At 49.8% G+C, this 19,450-nt stretch overlaps 1 protein-coding gene across 1 annotated transcript; it reads right to left on the minus strand.

Annotated features, from left to right (window-relative positions):
- Positions 1-2,318: 2,318 nt before the first annotated feature.
- Positions 2,319-4,258, minus strand: LOC139394613 (red-sensitive opsin-like). Its single transcript, XM_071142714.1, has 3 exons — positions 4,138-4,258; positions 3,090-3,386; positions 2,319-2,335 (listed from the first exon to the last, which is right to left on the minus strand). Exons 1-3 carry the CDS (start codon positions 4,226-4,228, stop codon positions 2,319-2,321), a joined length of 405 nt encoding a protein of 134 aa, XP_070998815.1. The 5' UTR covers positions 4,229-4,258.
- Positions 4,259-19,450: the final 15,192 nt, after the last annotated feature.

A 19,450-nucleotide genomic window follows, 5' to 3' on the forward strand; every position in this document is an offset into this window, starting at 1 on the left:
TATAATCGCTACTCAGAGGGCCTTACATATCATCTCTGCTCAGAGGGCCTTACATATCATCTCTGCAGAGAAAGAAGGTAGTGTGGAAAAAATGTCAGAATACGAGGATAATGTCTCTGTCAACTTGTAGTCTGACGGTGAGTTGGAAGATGAGGATGAGATTGACCCTAAGACAGACCCACGACCAGCCTGTCAGCAACCAGCTCATCAGCAGCCTGCAGGAGGAGAAATATGGATGTAACATTTTTTTTGCAATTGAATGGTCTTTTTGCCCAAGGAATGAGCCACCCCGCATGGCTGCCAATGTGATACGGATGCAACCAGGGTCGAAACGTTTGGCGGTTATTCAGGACATAAAGTCTTCTTTTCAGCTGGTCATCCCAGACACCATCCAGAAAATCATTCTGGACTGCACTAATTTTGGAGGGAAGGCGATGTTTTTGGAGAGAGGTGGAAGGAGATGGACTAAGCTCATTTTACATGCATCCTTTGAGGTTCTTATCCTTGCTGGTGTTTTCAGATCCAATGGGGGGAATCCACATAATCCACAGTGGGATGCAGAAACTGGCAGAGAACTTTTTGGAGAAAAACAATTAGCTGGAAAACTTCCACATTATTTCCAGGATTTTCCCCTTCGATAACTGAGACACCAGACCAGCTCGGCGGCAGAGAGACAAGCTAGCGGCAACCAGGTCAGTACCTATGTAGGACATGCGAGGGTTAGGTTAATAAACAGGCTGGGGCTAGAACCTCGTTGTCGCGCGTCCTTATTTTAGATCATTACTACACGGCCGTCACGTCCCTAGTGTCCTACGTACCAAAGAAAGGCAACAATGTGGTACTCATGAGTACGCTGTATAGGGATGGGTACTCATGAGTACGCTGTATAGGGATGGGTACTCATGAGTACGCTGTATAGGGATCGGTACTCATGAGTACGCTGTATAGGGATGGGTACTCATGAGTACGCTGTATAGGGATGGGAGAATCTGTGGCCAGGAACATCAACAACCAGAAATCATAATGGATTACAATGTCTCAAAAAGGAGGGGTGGACAATTTAGACAAGCTGGTGACTGGCAACAGCTGCAACAGAAGAACCCTACGCTGGCATCTTGTGATATTCTTCAACATCTTGGACATCTGGATGACGTTGAACCCAGAGTGGAACAGAGGGAAGCTCCAGAGGAGACGGCTCTTTCTCGAGGAGCTGGGCAAGGCATTGGTAAGACCTCAAATCCAAAGAAGGCAACATATCCCAAGGACACCGGCTTCTGCAGCCATCGTGAGGAGAACTCAGGAGGAGGATGCTGATGCCCAATCCGCCCCGAACCACAGAACCAGCAACTCTGACACCGGACGTAAGTGTGAGTGATGTTGTATGTGTAACAGAGTAACTTTAGACCGTCCCCTCGCCCATACCCGGGCGCGAACCAGGGACCCTCTGCACACATCAACAACAGTCACCCCTCGAAGCATCGTTACCCATCGCTCCACAAAAGCCACGGCCCTTGCAGAGCAAAGGTGAACTACTACTTCAAGGTCTCAGAGCAAGTGACGTCACCGATTGAAACGCTATTTATCGCGAACACCGCTAACTAAGCTAGCCGTTTCACATCCGTTACATATGTCTGTGTGTGTCTGACTCTCCTCCCTTGGCCTGCTGTAACTATATGTGTGAGTGAGATGTTAGTAAAATTCCTGAACTAAGTGTTTTCATCATTCTAGATTGTAGCCGGTAGCAACAAGAAGAAGCTCTGCGATGTGTGTGGACCCAAGACGGACAGGAAGTCACGGTACACATGCAAGAAATGCAACACACACAGTAAAACTCTGTCCCTCGTGGTGTGTAGACCGGCCTTAATTTGTTCTTCAACGGGGCTCATTTATCATTTCCATAAAATACTGTATGTAAAATGTGTCCTTCCAATTTGTTCAGTTCAAAGCAATAAACATCAGTAGTGATGAAAACCTTGTTTCATTTATATTTGTTCAAGATAAACAGGATTTATTCCACCCATGTCTTGGTTGTAATAAATTTTTGTTCTAAAAAAAAAACACATTTTATTTAAAAAAAAAACAAAGCGCTTTTATTGATAAATGTGATGTAGCAGAGGTTAATGGCACATATTAACCATGTACACTGTCTATATTGCTTGTAATTGATATGTCAACATCTAAGTATAAAGTATGTTTACCTAAATTGTTATGGTTGTATTGTTTTGGGTCCACCAGACCCATGTTTACATTAGGTGAAAAAAAACTAAAACATATATATTTTACTCTTATTTTACCAGGTCAGTTAACTGAGAACATTCTCATTTACAGCAACGACCTGGGGAATAGTTACAGGGGAGAGGAGGGGGAGGAATGAGCCAATTGGAAGCTGGGGATTATTAGGTGGTATGAAGGACAGATTGGGACACCGGGGTTAACACCCCTACTCTTACAATAAGTGCCATGGGATCTTTAGTGACCTCAGAGAGTCAGGACACCTGTTTAACGTCCCATCCGAAAGACAGCACCTTTCACGGGGCAATGTCCCCAATCACTGCCCTGGGACATTGGGATATTTTTTTCTAGACCAGAGGAAAGAGTGCCTCCTACTGGCCCTCCAACACCACTTCCAGCAGCATCTGGTCTCCCATCCAGGTACTGACCAGGACCAACCCTGCTTAGCTTCAGAAGCAAGCCAACAGTGGTATGCTGGGTGGTATGCAGGGTGGTATGCAGGGTGATATGCAGGGTGGTATGCTGGGTGGTATGCAGGGTGGTATGCAGGGTGGTAGGCAGGGTGATATGCAGGGTGGTGTGCTGGGCGGTATGCAGGGTGGTATGCAGGGTGGTATGCTGGGTGGTATGTAGGGTGGTATGCAGGGTGGTATGCAGGGTGGTATGCTGGGTGGTATGCAGGGTGGTAGGCAGGGTGGTAGGCAGGGTGGTATGCTGGGTGGTATGCAGGGTGGTATGCTGGGTGGTATGCAGGGTGGTATGCAGGGTGGTATGCAGGGTGGTATGCTGCTGGCTTGAACACCACACAAGGGTTAAATATGAAACCAAAATGGAGTTCATATAAAAACGCATCTTACCACATGTGGCGACGGTGAATCCCTCAAAGACACACATTGGGTGTCCAAGAATAAAGTAACCAAACATCTGGTTGCAAACGCTGATGGTGCTCGCCAAAAGAGTCTCCGCAATGTCGGCAAACGCCAGGTTGACCAGGATCCAGTTGAGAGGATGTTGGAGCTTCTTGAATTTGGCAGTGGCCACCAGTACCAGGCCGTTGGTGAAAGTTGAGGCGACGACCACAAAGAGCATCCAGAGTGTTGAGATGTTGTACACCCATCTTGGAGCAATGTGGTAGTTGGGGCCCTCAAAAGGATCTGCACATTAAAAAAAGATAATTAAAAAAACAGATATGTATTTGAATATAAGTTGAATACAACTTCCAAATCAAATCAAATCAAATCAAATGTATTTATAAAGCCCTTCGTACATCAGCTGATATCTCAAAGTGCTGTACAGAAACCCAGCCTAAAACCCCAAACAGCAAGCAATGCAGGTGTAGAAGCACGGTGGCTAGGAAAAACTCCCTAGAAAGGCCAGAACCTAGGAAGAAACCTAGAGAGGAACCAGGCTATGAGGGGTGGCCAGTCCTCTTCTGGCTGTGCCGGGTGGAGATTATAACAGAACATGGCCAAGATGACTTATTGATGTAGTCAAATGAGAACAGTAAATAATATGTTGAACAGAATGTGTGCATCAAAAGTTCTGAACAAAGAAAACATTGTCATACAATGACAAATACTGTTTGTATTAGTGTGTATACTGCTATTGCCAGTTGTGAATGGTATCTCTGCTGTTGGTGAAATATCTTATCAAGGAAAATACCTTTCAGCAACATCACTTACCATTATCTTCTGTAAATATACAACAACCACAATACTTTAGGATAATCCACAGAATTAGGCTCTTTCACTCCTTCTACCGGATGATATCAAGCCCAGGCACGACACTGACAGGATGTACTGTACCTTTGGTATGATATGAAGCCCAGGCACTAGACTGACAGGATGTACTGTACCTTTGGTATGATATCAAGCCCAGGCACTACACTGACAGGATGTACTGTACCTTTGGTATGATTGCTGTTGGTGTAGGCGAAGCCTGATTCTCTGGTTGTATCTTCTTGTCTCCTTGCAGCAAACACTCCTAGCTCTGCCATCCTGGGCCGGTTAATAGGAGCTAGTGAAGTTGACTGCTGAAGTCCGTGCATCTCCACTGTCCTAGTTTATATAGCATCCTTTGGGTGTTTTTAAAGGATTACGGCCTTGGAGGAATTAGGACAAGGTATGTGATGGTATGGACTGGACTGTCTTTCCTTAATTACCGTTAATTACCACAAACGACTAATTAAGGAGGATTTCAGAGGCCCGTAATCTTGTTTGAAAGGGCATTGGTGGCGTAGGAGGTTAAAAAGTAATATAACATGGAATGCTGCTGTAACTGTGGCCCAGACTTGTCAGTAGAATGGCATTGGGACGAGGTAAGTGAGTGCTCAATATCTAACCTTCAAAAAACACAATCACTCTTCAGATTGACAATACAGAATCAAATCAAGTACCTCATAATCATCAACTTACAACATTATGAATAACTGCATGGTAATTTTCCATGAAGAAACATTTGTGGGACTTACTTTAACTCTTCATAAGTATTTTTTTTTTGGGGGGGGGGTAGTGATTGGTAGTACTTATTGCTGTTCTGATTTCAGATTTGATAATCAGAGAAGTAGACCAAGGTCACATACTCTTTAAGTTTTTGTCTACGATGCATCGTTGGGAAAAGTGGTCAAGGTAGCTGATTTTATTTTGTTTAAGTCCCAATGTTGACTCATTGCCTCATCCCCCCCTATTGTTATCATTTGAACGTTCTGAAAAGCTCCATGGCAGTTCATTCAGCAGTGAGCGAGAAGTTAGCTAAATGAGTTGACGTGGTTAAAAACTAAAAACAGCTGTATCGTTTCCATCTGTACAAGCTGTGTTTGTGTTTCCGCTTCCAGAATTGAATAGCCGAGACGCAGACCGAAGACGTCTCATCGTCTACGTTGTTGACTGATTTGTTGGTCATGTGGTCGACGCAGACCAAAGACGTCTCACCGTCTACGTTGTTGTCTGACTTGTTGGTCATGTGGTCGACGCAGACCGTAGACCTCTCACCGTCTACGTTGTTGTCTGACTTGTTGGTCATGTGGTCGACGCAGACCGAAGACGTCTCACCGTCTACGTTGTTGTCTGACTTGTTGGTCATGTGGTCGACGCAGACCGAAGACGTCTCACCGTCTACGTTGTTGTCTGACTTGTTGGTCATTGTGGTCGACGCAGACCAAAGATGTCTCACCATCTACGTTGTTGTCTGACTTGTTGGTCATGTGGTCGACGCAGACCAAAGACGTCTCACCGTCTACGTTGTTGCCTGACTTGTTGGTCATGTGGTCGACGCAGACCAAAGACGTCTCACCGTCTACGTTGTTGTCTGACTTGTTGGTCATGTGGTCGACGCAGACCAAAGACGTCTAACCGTCTACGTTGTTGTCTGACTTGTTGGTCATGTGGTCAACGCAGACCAAAGACGTCTCACCGTCTACGTTGTTGTCTGACTTGTTGGTCATGTGGTCGACGCAGACCAAAGACGTCTCACAGTCTACGTTGTTTTCTGACTTGTTGGTCATTGTGGTCGACGCAGACCAAAGATGTCTCACCATCTACGTTGTTGTCTGACTTGTTGGTCATGTGGTTGACGCAGACCAAAGACGTCTCACAGTCTACGTTGTTGTCTGACTTGTTGGTCATTGTGGTCGACGCAGACCAAAGACGTCTCATCGTCTATGTTGTTGTCTGTCTTGTTGGTCATTGTGGTCGACGCAGACCAAAGACGTCTCAACGTCTACGTTGTTGTCTGACTTGTTGGTCATTGTGGTCGACGCAGACCAAAGACGTCTCACCGTCTACGTTGTTGTCTGACTTGTTGAACATGTGGTCGACGCAGACCAAAGACGTCTCACCGTCTACGTTGTTGTCTGACTTGTTGGTCATGTGGTCGACGCAGACCAAAGACGTCTCACCGTCTACGTTGTTGTCTGACTTGTTGGTCATGTGGTCGACGCAGACCAAAGACGTCTCACCGTCTACGTTGTTGTCTGACTTGTTGGTCATGTGGTCGACGCAGACCAAAGACGTCTCACCGTCTACGTTGTTGTCTGACTTGTTGGTCATGTGGTCGACGCAGACCAAAAACGTCTCACAGTCTACGTTGTTGTCTGACTTGTTGGTCATTGTGGTCGACGCAGACCAAAGATGTCTCACCATCTACGTTGTTGTCTGACTTGTTGGTCATGTGGTCGACGCAGACCAAAGACGTCTCACCGTCTACGTTGTTGTCTGACTTGTTGGTCATGTGGTCGACGCAGACCAAAGACGTCTCACCGTCTACGTTGTTGTCTGACTTGTTGTTCATGTGGTCGACGCACACCAAAGACGTCTAACCGTCTACGTTGTTGTCTGACTTGTTGGTCATGTGGTCGACGCAGACCAAAGACGTCTCACCGTCTACGTTGTTGTCTGACTTGTTGGTCATGTGGTCGACGCAGACCAAAGACGTCTCACAGTCTACGTTGTTGTCTGACTTGTTGGTCATTGTGGTCGACGCAGACCAAAGATGTCTCACCATCTACCTTGTTGTCTGACTTGTTGGTCATGTGGTTGACGCAGACCAAAGACGTCTCACAGTCTACGTTGTTTTCTGACTTGTTGGTCATTGTGGTCGACGCAGACCAAAGACGTCTCATCGTCTATGTTGTTGTCTGTCTTGTTGGTCATTCTGGTCGACGCAGACCAAAGACGTCTCACCGTCTACGTTGTTGTCTGACTTGTTGGTCATTGTGGTCGACCCAGACCAAAGACGTCTCACCGTCTACGTTGTTGTCTGACTTGTTGGTCATGTGGTCGACGCAGACCAAAGACGTCTCACCGTCTACGTTGTTGTCTGACTTGTTGGTCATTGTGGTCGACGCAGACCAAAGACGTCTCACCGTCTACGTTGTTGTCTGACTTGTTGGTCATGTGGTCTAACAGGCTGATTTGTGTCAGGAAGTCGTGATGTCACAATGGGGAGCTTTAGAATGTTAAGGAGATCCCATTAAAGTGGATGGAGAACTGAAGTTATAAAGAACACATCAACAATGTAAAATGGAAGAAACTCAATCCAGACCAGTCGACATCGTTTTAAAGTTTAAACAGCGTTTCTAGATTAAACATTATAAGAGGAGTTAGTGTGCAGAATAATAATAAGAAGTATGACCAAGATCTAGTCTGGACTTTAGCTTCGCAAGTCCCATCAAATGACTAATGACAATATTAAGCCGGTACTATGTAACATGTAGAATGATATCCTTAGACAATGTCAGGCCAGTACTACGGTATCCTTAGACAATGTCAGGCCTGTACTATGGTATCCTTAGACAATGTCAGGCCGGTACTATGGTATCCTTAGACAATGTCAGGCTGGTACTATGGTATTCTTAGAAAATGTCAGGCCTGTACTATGGTATCCTTAGACAATGTCAGGCCAGTACTATGGTATCCTTAGACAATGTCAGGCCGGTACTATGGTATCCTTAGACAATGTCAGGCCGGTACTATGGTATCCTTAGACAATGTCAGGCTGGTACTATGATATCCTTAGACAATGTCAGGCTGGTACTATGGTATCCTTAGACAATGTCAGGCCTGTACTATGGTATCCTTAGACAATGTCAGGCCGGTACTATGGTATCCTTAGACAATGTCAGGCTGGTACTATGGTATCCTTAGACAATGTCAGGCTGGTACTATGGTATCCTTAGACAATGTCAGGCCGGTACTATGTAACAATTCCAAGTGGTAAATAAGCTTATTTGGACAAGTGGGGTTCCGCAGGACTTAACCTTGGAACATCTAATTGGCGTTGACAGAAGTGCAGTCAGAAACCTGTTAATCTCTCCTAAATGAAGGTTCATTTTGGGGAAGCAGGGTTCGTCCAAAAACGTGAAGGGAGTCATGTTTAAACCCCTGCGCTAATAGAGCTGATGAATGAGACGTTTAACTGTCAGCCCTGAGAAGACCTACAGGAATAGGAGAGTCATGTTTAAACCCCTGCGCTAATAGAGCTGCTGAATGAGACGTTTAACTGTCAGCCCTGAGAATACCTACAGGAATAGGAGAGTCATGTTTAAACCCCTGCGCTAATAGAGCTGCTGAATGAGACGTTTAACTGTCAGCCCTGAGAAGACCTACAGGAATAGGAGAGTCATGATGACGCAGGGCAACAGTCTGATAAGGTGGTACCTCTCTCTGCCGTTTATTTCATTGAGTTCTGTTTTCACCATTCTTGACTGGTGACAGATGCTCCTGCTTTTGTGCAGAATATGTCCAGCTATACCACAACTGAAACTTTCAATTGAATGGTAAAATTTCTGACATGGTACACTCTTAGAAAAAAGGTAGAAGGTAGAACCTATTTGGTTCCAAGTAGAACCCTTTTGGTTCCAAATAGAATCCTTTTTGTTCCAAATAGAACACTTTTGGTTCCAAGTAGAACCATTTTGGTTCCAAGTAGAACCGTTGTGGTTCAAAGTACCACCCTTTTGGTTCCAAGTAGAACACTTTTAGGGCATGTATAGGGCTGTGATAGAGCCAACCCCAACATGGGGCTGGTAGAGGGCTGTGATGGGGCCAACCCCACCATGGGGCTGGTAGAGGGCTGTGATGGAGCCAACCCCATCATGGGGCTGGTAGAGGGCTGTGATGGAGCCAACCCCACCATGGGGCTGGTAGAGGGCTGTGATGGAGCCAACCCCACCATGGGGCTGGTAGAGGGCTGTGATAGAGCCAACCCCACCATGGGGCTGGTAGAGGGCTGTGATGGAGCCAACCCCACCATGGGGCTGGTAGAGGGCTGTGATGGGGCTTGTAGAGGGCTGTGATAGAGCCAACCCCACCATGGGGATGGTAGAGGGCTGTGATGGGGCTGGTAGAGTGCTGTGATAGAGCCAACCCCACCATGGGGCTGGTAGAGGGCTGTGATGGGGCTGGTATAGGGCTGTGATGGGGCTGGTATAGGGCTGTGATGGGGCTGGTATAGGGCTGTGATGGGGCTGGTATAGGGCTGTGATGGGGCTGGTATAGGGCTGTGATGGGGCTGGTATAGGGCTGTGATGGGGCTGGTATAGGGCTGTGATGGGGCTGGTATAGGGCTTTGATGGGGCTGGTATAAGGCTGTGATGGAGGTGATATAAGGCTGGTATTGGGCTGTGATGGGGCTGGTTTTGGGCTGTGATGGGGCTGGTATAAGCTGTGATGGGGCTGGTATAGGGCTGTGACTGGACTGGTATAGGGCTGTGACGGGGCTGGTATTGGGCTGTGATGGGGCTGGTATTGGGCTGTGATGGGGCTGGTATAAGGCTGTGATGGGGCTGGTATAGGGCTGTGACTGGACTGGTATGGGGCTGTGATGGGGCTGGTATTGGGCTGTGATGGGGCTGGTATTGGGCTGTGATGGGGCTGGTATAAGGCTGTGATGGGGCTGGTATAGGGCTGTGACTGGACTGGTATGGGGCTGTGATGGGGCTGGTATTGGGCTGTGATGGGGCTGGTATTGGGCTGTGATGGGGCTGGTATTGGGCTGTGATGGGGCTGGTATAAGGCTGTGATGGGGCTGGTATAGGGCTGTGATGGGGCTGGTATAGGGCTGTGATGGGGCTGGTATAGGGCTGTGATGGGGCTGGTATAGGGCTGTGATGGGGCTGGTATAGGGCTGTGATGGGGCTGGTATAGGGCTGTGATGGGGCTGGTATAAGGCTGTGATGGAGGTGATATAAGGCTGGTATTGGGCTGTGATGGGGCTGGTTTTGGGCTGTGATGGGGCTGGTATAAGCTGTGATGGGGCTGGTATAGGGCTGTGACTGGACTGGTATAGGGCTGTGACGGGGCTGGTATTGGGCTGTGATGGGGCTGGTATTGGGCTGTGATGGGGCTGGTATAAGGCTGTGATGGGGCTGGTATAGGGCTGTGACTGGACTGGTATGGGGCTGTGATGGGGCTGGTATTGGGCTGTGATGGGGCTGGTATTGGGCTGTGATGGGGCTGGTATTGGGCTGTGATGGGGCTGGTATAAGGCTGTGATGGGGCTGGTATAAGGCTGTGATGGGGCTGGTATAGGGCTGTGACTGGACTGGTATAGGACTGTAATGGGGCTGGTATTGGGCTGTGATGGGGCTGGTATTGGGCTGTGTTGAGATGGTAGAGGGCTGTGATAGAGCCAACCCCACCATGGGGCTGGTAGAGGGCTGTGATGGAGCCAACCCCACCATGGGGCTGGTAGAGGGCTGTGATGGGGCTTGTAGAGGGCTGTGATAGAGCCAACCCCACCATGGGGCCGGTAGTGGGCTGTGATGGGGCTGGTAGAGTGCTGTGATAGAGCCAACCCCACCATGGGGCTGGTAGAGGGCTGTGATGGGGCTGGTATAGGGCTGTGATGGGGCTGGTATAGGGCTGTGATGGGGCTGGTATAGGGCTGTGATGGGGCTGGTATAGGGCTGTGATGGGGCTGGTATAGGGCTGTGATGGGGCTGGTATAGGGCTGTGATGGGGCTGGTATAGGGCTGTGATGGGGCTGGTATAGGGCTGTGATGGGGCTGGTATAAGGCTGTGATGGAGGTGATATAAGGCTGGTATTGGGCTGTGATGGGGCTGGTTTTGGGCTGTGATGGGGCTGGTATAAGCTGTGATGGGGCTGGTATAGGGCTGTGACTGGACTGGTATAGGGCTGTGACGGGGCTGGTATTGGGCTGTGATGGGGCTGGTATTGGGCTGTGATGGGGCTGGTATAAGGCTGTGATGGGGCTGGTATAGGGCTGTGACTGGACTGGTATGGGGCTGTGATGGGGCTGGTATTGGGCTGTGATGGAGCTGGTATTGGGCTGTGATGGGGCTGGTATTGGGCTGTGATGGGGCTGGTATAAGGCTGTGATGGGGCTGGTATAGGGCTGTGACTGGACTGGTATAGGGCTGTAATGGGGCTGGTATTGGGCTGTGATGGGGCTGGTATTGGGCTGTGATGGGGCTGGACTACCCAACGCAGAGATAATGTCCGCAGGAAGATATCTGAGGACAGGTTTGCGTCATTAGACTAAACACTGTGAATGATGTTGGCAAGGTGTGAATGAGATAATTAGGTGATTGTTGAAAGGATAAGGAAGGATCAGGGAGTTAAGGAGTCAGTCCAGGGTAAATAGCTAAGATACAGAAATCCAGCTGACTACTAGGAAGTCCTGGCGACACCCAACCAAGGTGCCAGATCACCACAATACCTGGAAAACACAGCATAAGATAAAGGAAGCGTTAGAATCAAACCAAAACTTTATTGGTCACATGCGCTGAATACAACAAGTGTAGACTTTACCATGAAATGCTGACTTACAAGCCCTTAACCAACAGTGTAGACTTTACCTTGAAATGCTGACTTACAAGCCCTTAACCAACAGTGCAGTTCAAGAAGAAGAACATATTTACCAAGTAAGCTAAAATAAAAAGTAATCATAAAAAGTAACACAATAAGAATAACAATAACGAGGCTATATACAGGGGGTACTGGTACAGAGTCAGTGTGGAGGCTATATACAGGGGGCACCGGTACAGAGTCAGTGTGGAGGCTATATACAGGGGGTACTGGTATCGAGTCAGTGTGGAGGCTATATACAGGGGGCACCGGTACAGAGTCAGTGTGCAGGCTATATACAGGGGGCACCGGTACAGAGTCAGTGTGGAGGCTATATACAGGGGGCACCGGTACAGAGTCATTGTGGAGGCTATATACAGGGGGCACCGGTACAGAGTCAGTGTGGAGGCTATATACAGGGGGTACTGGTACAGAGTCAATGTGGAGGCTATATACAGGGGGCACCGGTACCGAGTCAGTGTGGAGGCTATATACAGGGGGCACCGGTACCGAGTCAGTGTGGAGGCTATATACAGGGGGTACCGGTACCGAGTCAGTGTGGAGGCTATATACAGGGGGTACCGGTACAGAGTCAGTGTGGAGGCTATATACAGGGGGCACCGGTACCGAGTCAGTGTGGAGGCTATATACAGGGGGCACCGGTACCGAGCCAGTGTGGAGGCTATATACAGGGGGCACCGGTACAGAGTCAATGTGGAGGCTATATACAGGGGGTACTGGTACAGAGACAATGTGGAGGCTATATACAGAGGGTACCAGTACAGAGTCAGTGTGGAAGTATATAAACAGGGGGCACCGGTACCGAGTCAGTGTGGAGGCTATATACAGGGGGTACTGGTACAGAGTCAGTGTGGAGGTTATATACAGGGGGTACTGGTACAGAGTCAGTGTGGAGGCTATATACAGGGGGTACTGGTACCGAGTCAGTGTGGAGGCTATATACAGGGTGTACCGGTACAGAGTCAGTGTGGAGGCTATATACAGGGGGTACTGGTACCGAGTCAGTGTGGAGGCTATATACAGGGGGTACCGGAACAGAGTCAGTGTGGAGGCTATATACAGGGGGCACTGGTACAGAGTCAGTGTGGAGGCTATATACAGGGGGCACCGGTACAGAGTCAGTGTGGAGGCTATATACAGGGGGAACCGGAACAGAGTCAGTGTGGAGGCTATATACAGGGGGCACCGGTACCGAGTCAGTGTGGAGGCTATATACAGGGGGTACCGGTACAGAGTCAGTGTGGAGGCTATATACAGGGGGTACTGGTACCGAGTCAGTGTGGAGGCTATATACAGGGGGTACCGGAACAGAGTCAGTGTGGAGGCTATATACAGGGGGCACTGGTACAGATTCAGTGTGGAGGCTATATACAGGGGGCACCGGTACAGAGTCAGTGTGGAGGCTATATACAGGGGGAACCGGAACAGAGTCAGTGTGGAGGCTATATACAGGGGGCACCGGTACCGAGTCAGTGTGGAGGCTATATACAGGGGGTACCGGAACAGAGTCAGTGTGGAGGCTATATACAGGGGGCACCGGTACCGAGCCAGTGTGGAGGCTATATACAGGGGGCACCGGTACAGAGTCAATGTGGAGGCTATATACAGGGGGTACTGGTACAGAGACAATGTGGAGGCTATATACAGAGGGTACCAGTACAGAGTCAGTGTGGAAGTATATAAACAGGGGGCACCGGTACCGAGTCAGTGTGGAGGCTATAAACAGGGGGCACCGGTACCGAGTCAGTGTGGAGGTTATATACAGGGGGTACTGGTACAGAGTCAGTGTGGAGGCTATATACAGGGGGTACTGGTACCGAGTCAGTGTGGAGGCTATATACAGGGGGCACCGGTACAGAGTCAGTGTGGAGGCTATATACAGGGGGCACCGGTACAGAGTCAGTGTGGAGGTTATATATAGGGGCTACTGGTACCGAGTCAGTGTGGAGGTTATATACAGGGGGTACTGGTACCGAGTCAGTGTGGAGGCTATATACAGGGGGTACTGGTACAGAGTCAGTGTGGAGGCTATATACAGGGGGTACTGGTACCGAGTCAGTGTGGAGGCTATATACAGGGGGTACTGGTACAGAGTCAGTGTGGAGGCTATATACAGGGGGTACCAGTACAGAGTCAGTGTGGAGGCTATATACAGGGGGTACTGGTACAGAGTCAGTGTGCAGGCTATATACAGGGGGTACCGGTACCGAGTCAGTGTGGAGGCTATATACAGGGGGTACTGGTACAGAGTCAGTGTGGAGGCTATATACAGGGGGTACTGGTACCGAGTCAGTGTGGAGGCTATATACAGGGGGTACGGGTACAGAGTCAGTGTGGAGGCTATATACAGGGGGCACCGGTACAGAGTCAGTGTGGAGGCTATATACAGGGGGTACTGGTACAGAGTCAGTGTGGAGGCTATATACAGGGGGTACTGGTACAGAGTCAGTGTGGAGGCTATATACAGGGGGTACTGGTACAGAGTCAGTGTGGAGGCTATATACAGGGGGTACTGGTACCGAGTCAGTGTGGAGGCTATATACAGGGGGTACTGGTACAGAGTCAGTGTGGAGGCTATATACAGGGGGTACCGGTACAGAGTCAGTGTGGAGGCTATATACAGGGGGTACCGGTACAGAGTCAGTGTGGAGGCTATATACAGGGGGTACTGGTACAGAGTCAGTGTGCAGGCTATATACAGGGGGTACTGGTACCGAGTCAGTGTGGAGGCTATATACAGGGGGTACTGGTACAGAGTCAGTGTGGAGGCTATATACAGGGGGTACTGGTACAGAGTCAGTGTGCAGGCTATATACTGGGGGTACTGGTACAGAGTCAGTGTGGAGGCTATATACAGGGGGTACCAGTACAGAGTCAGCGTGGAGGCTATATACAGGGGGTACCGGTACAGAGTCAGAGTGGAGGCTATATACAGGGGGTACCGGTACAGAGTCAGTGTGGAGGCTATAAACAGGGGGCACCGGTACCGAGTCAGTGTGCAGGCTATATACAGGGGGTACCGGTACAGAGTCAGTGTGGAGGCTATATACAGGGGGTACCGGTACAGAGTCAGTGTGGAGGCTATAAACAGGGGGCACCGGTACCGAGTCAGTGTGCAGGGGTACAGGCTAGTTGAGGTAAGCTGTACATGTAGGTGGAGGCGAAGTGACTATGCATAGGTAACTAACGAACAGCGAGTAGCAGCAGTGTACAAGGGGGGGGTTCAATGTAAATTGTCCGGTGGTGATTTGTATGAATTGTTCAGCAGTCTAATGGCTTGGGGGTAGAAGCTGTTGAGGAGCCTTTTGGTCCTAGACTTGGCACTCTGCTACCGCTTGCCGTGCGATAGCAGAGAAAACAGTCTATAACTTGGGTGACTGGAGTCTCTGACAATTTTATGGGCTTTCCTTTTTGACACCGCCTATTATATAGGTCCTGGATGGCTGGAAGCTTGGCCCCAGTTATGTACTGGGCCCTTTGCACTAGCCTCTGTAGCGCCTTACAGTCAGATGCCGAGCAGTTGCCATACCAGGCGGTGATGCAACCGGTCAGGATGCTCTCGATGGTGCAGCTGAAGAACCTTTTGAGGATCTGGGGACCCATGCCAAATCTTTTCAGTCTCCTGAGGGGGGAAAAGGTTTTGTCGTGCCCTCTTCACGACTGTCTTGGTATGTTTGGACTATGATAGTTTGTTGGTGATGTGGACACCAAGGAACTTGAAACTCTCGACCCGCTCCACTACAGCCCTGTCGATGTTAATAGGGGCCTGTTCGGCCTGTTCCTTTTCCTGTAGTCCACATTCAGCTCCTTAGTCTTGCTCACATTGAGGGAGAGGTTGTTGTCCTGGCACCACACTGACACGTCTCTGACCTCCTCCCTATAGACTGTCTCATCGATGTCGGTGATCAGGCCTACCACTGTTATGTCGTCAGTATTCTTAATGATGGTGTTGGAGTCGTGTTTGGCCACACAGTCATGGGTGAACAGGAGGGGACTAAGTACACACCCCTGAGGGGCCCCAGTGCTGAGGATCAGCGTGACAGACGTGTTGTTGCCTACTCTTACCACCTGGGGGCGGCCCGTCAGGAAGTCCAGGATCCAGTTGCAGAGGGAGGTGTTTAGTCCCAGGGTCCTTAGCTTAGTGATGAGCTTCGTGGGCACTATGGTGTTGAACGCTGAGCTGTAGTCAATGAATAGCATTCTCACATAGGTGTTCCTTTTGTCCAGGTGGGAAAGGGCAGTGTGGAGTGTGATTGTGATTGCATCATCTGTGGATCTGTTGGGGTGGTATGCAAATTGGAGTGGGTCTGGGGTGTCCAGGAGGATGCTGTTGACGTGAGCCTTAACCAGCCTTTCAAAGCACTTCATAGCTACTGACGTGAGTGCCACGGGCCGGTAATTATTTAGGCAGGTCACCTTGGCGTTCTTGGGCACTTTGTCTTGTGAAATATGCTTACAGTAAACGTTTGGGTATTTCCCTTTGCAGGTCCTAAATATGACTGACGCTTTGGTGACATAGAGTTTCAAAGGGACGTGGTCGAGGACATTTTGAGGTGAAAGTTTAAAATGGATTCATTGTGTTCATGGTATTCAGTTTGTTTTATTGAAGTCACCATCAGCGTTTAGGATGGAGAAGAGGAGAAGAGAGGAATCTCAGCAGTAGCTCCAGTGTTTAGGGTGGAAGGGAGGAGAGGACTCTCAGCAGTAGCTCCAGTGTTTAGGATGGAGGAGAGGAGAGGAAAGGAGAGGACTCTCAGCAGTAGCTCCAGTGTTTAGGATGGAGAAGAGGAGAGGAGAGGACTCTCAGCAGTAGCTCCAGTGTTTAGGATGGAGGAAAGGAGAGGAGAGGACTCTCAGCAGTAGCTCCAGTGTTTAGGATGGAGGAAAGGAGAGGACTCTCAGCAGTAGCTCCAGTGTTTAGGATGGAGGAAAGGAGAGGAGAGGACTCTCAGCAGTAGCTCCAGTGTTTAGGATGGAGGAGAGGAGAGGAGAGGACTCTCAGCAGTAGCTCCAGTGTTTAGGATGGAGAAGAGTAGAGGAGAGGACTCTCAGCAGTAGCTCCAGTGTTTAGGATGGAGGAGAGGAGAGGAGAGGACTCTCAGCAGTAGCTCCAGTGTTTAGGATGGAGGAGAGGAGAGGAGAGGACTCAGCAGTAGCTCCAGTGTTTAGGATGGAGGAGAGGAAAGGAGAGGACTCTCAGCAGTAGCTCCAGTGTTTAGGATGGAGAAGAGTAGAGGAGAGGACTCTCAGCAGTAGCTCCAGTGTTTAGGATGGAGAAGAGTAGAGGAGAGGACTCAGCAGTAGCTCCAGTGTTTAGGATGGAGAAGAGTAGAGGAGAGGACTCTCAGCAGTAGCTCCAGTGTTTAGGATGGAGGAAAGGAGAGGAGAGGACTCTCAGCAGTGGCTCCAGTGTTTAGGATGGAGGAAAGGAGAGGAGAGGACTCTCAGCAGTAGCTCCAGTGTTTAGGATGGAGGAAAGGAGAGGGGAGGACTCTCAGCAGTGGCTCCAGTGTTTAGGATGGAGAAGAGTAGAGGAGAGGACTCTCAGCAGTAGCTCCAGTGTTTAGGATGGAAAAGAGAAGACGAGAGGACTCTCAGCATGTCACTATGTAATGTAGCCAACGTAGTGTGAATGTCAGGTCAACAGTTCAGTAAAAATGGACGCTTGAGTAGAAGTATCCAGTGGTTTAGCTGACCGTGAGTATCCATTCTTAAAATAAAAATGTTTAACCTTTATTTAACTAAGCATTAGAAAGCCTTTTAGAATACCAAGTGATTCAGCTACTTGACTTTCTGATCTTGATGGTTTGTTAAAGTCGACCCTCTTTAAGGGCAAAAGTCCGTGTAGAAAACGTCAGATGGACCAGACAAGGTCCTCTAATCACTGCTGTTGAGTTCAACGCTCCAGATGACCTACTGGAGGGCAAAAGTCCATTATGAAAAACTCCCTCCACCCACAACACCGCCCCACCACCGCACCCTTCCACCCACCACACTGCCCCACAACACCACCCCACCCCTCCACCCACCACACCGCCCCACCACCGCACCCCTCCACCCACCACACTGCCCCACAACACCACCCCACCCCTCCACCCACCACACCGCCCCACCACCGCACCCCTCCACCCACAACACCACCCACCCCTCCACCCACCACACCGCCCCACAACACCACCCCACCCCTCCACCCACAACACCGCCCCACCACCGCACCCCTCCACCCACAACACCGCCCCACCACCCACAACACCGCCCCACCACCGCACCCCTCCACCCACCACACTGCCCCACAACACCACCCCACCCCTCCACCCACCACACCGCCCCACAACACCACCCACCCCTCCACCCACAACACCACCCACCCATCCACCCACCACACCGCCCCACAACACCACCCCACCCCTCCACCCACAACACCGCCCCACCACCGCACCCCTCCACCCACAACACCACCCCACCACCCACCACACCGCCCCACAACACCACCCCACCCCTCCACCTACCCCTCCACCCACCCCACCACTCCACCCCTCCCAACACCCCTCCACCCACCCCTCCACTCATGTTTCTTCTCTCACTCTACTTCCAGGGGTTAACTCCGCCTCTTACACCCTGCAGCTTTACCCACAAACCCATTTACTACTCCGCTGACTCCATCTCTTCTGTCTCCGCCATATTAAAACGACATCATCAATAATGGACGTTATCAATCACCGGCCGTTGACCGGCCAACCTTACTCCCCCAAACGGATGAGTCCCGGGCTTTGTGTTGTGTAGCGCTACGCTGATGCAGTGATGCAGTGATGCAGGGTCAGGCTTGGACAGGTTACCAAATAACGCGTGGGAAGGAATCAGGCCTACGTCCCCCAAATGGCTCCCTATTCCCTACGTAAGTGCACTACTTTTGACCATAGGGCCCATAGAGAATAGGGTGCCTTGTTGGAACTCAGTTCCTTCCTCTTATCATCACTATGCCTCTGAGCTGTGGTTATATTTCATATTTTTTATATTTCACATAATAACCAAATCCCCCTCCCACTGCCCTTCATGCTCCCTAGCCCCTACCTGACAGAACTGAACAAGGGCAATATATCCCCGTCCCACTGCCCTTCATGCTCCCTAGCCCCTAGCCCCTACCTGACAGAACTGAACAAGGGCAATATATCCCCGTCCCACTGCCCTTCATGCTCCCTAGCCCCTAGCCCCTACCTGACAGAACTGAACAAGGGCAATATATCCCCGTCCCACTGCCCTTCGTGCTCCCTAGCCCCTACCTGACAGAACTGAACAAGGGCAATATATCCCCCTCCCACTGCCCTTCATGCTCCCTAGCCCCTACCTGACAGAACTGAACTAGGGCAATATATCCCCGTCCCACTGCCCTTCATGCTCCCTAGCCCCTACCTGACAGAACTGAACAAGGGCAATATATCCCCCTCCCACTGCCCTTCGTGCTCCCTAGCCCCTACCTGACAGAACTGAACAAGGGCAATATATCCCCCTCCCACTGCCCTTCATGCTCCCTAGCCCCTACCTGACAGAATTGAACATGGGCAATATATCCCCCTCCCATTGCCCTTCGTGCTCCCTAGCCCCTACCTGACAGAACTGAACAAGGGCAATGTAGCTTCCCCTCTGCTAACATATAGACTGGTAGCGCTGCAATGCACATAAATCAACTGTATTTACCACACAACACAATAAGACCAGTGTAAACATTTAACTTTTTTTTTTTTTTTTTTACACTACAGAATCTCTCTTTTGAAATGTGTAATGTAACAGCCCGTTTAGGAAGGTGACTAGAGATGAAAAAGAAGGTTCAGATTCCATAGGTTACCCCAGGGCATTTTGTATTGCGCCAGAACAGAACAGAACAGAGGAATGC

The sequence above is a fragment of the Oncorhynchus clarkii genome, unplaced genomic scaffold, assembly GCF_045791955.1.
Source record: "Oncorhynchus clarkii lewisi isolate Uvic-CL-2024 unplaced genomic scaffold, UVic_Ocla_1.0 unplaced_contig_13486_pilon_pilon, whole genome shotgun sequence".
Taxonomy (NCBI): domain Eukaryota; kingdom Metazoa; phylum Chordata; class Actinopteri; order Salmoniformes; family Salmonidae; genus Oncorhynchus; species Oncorhynchus clarkii.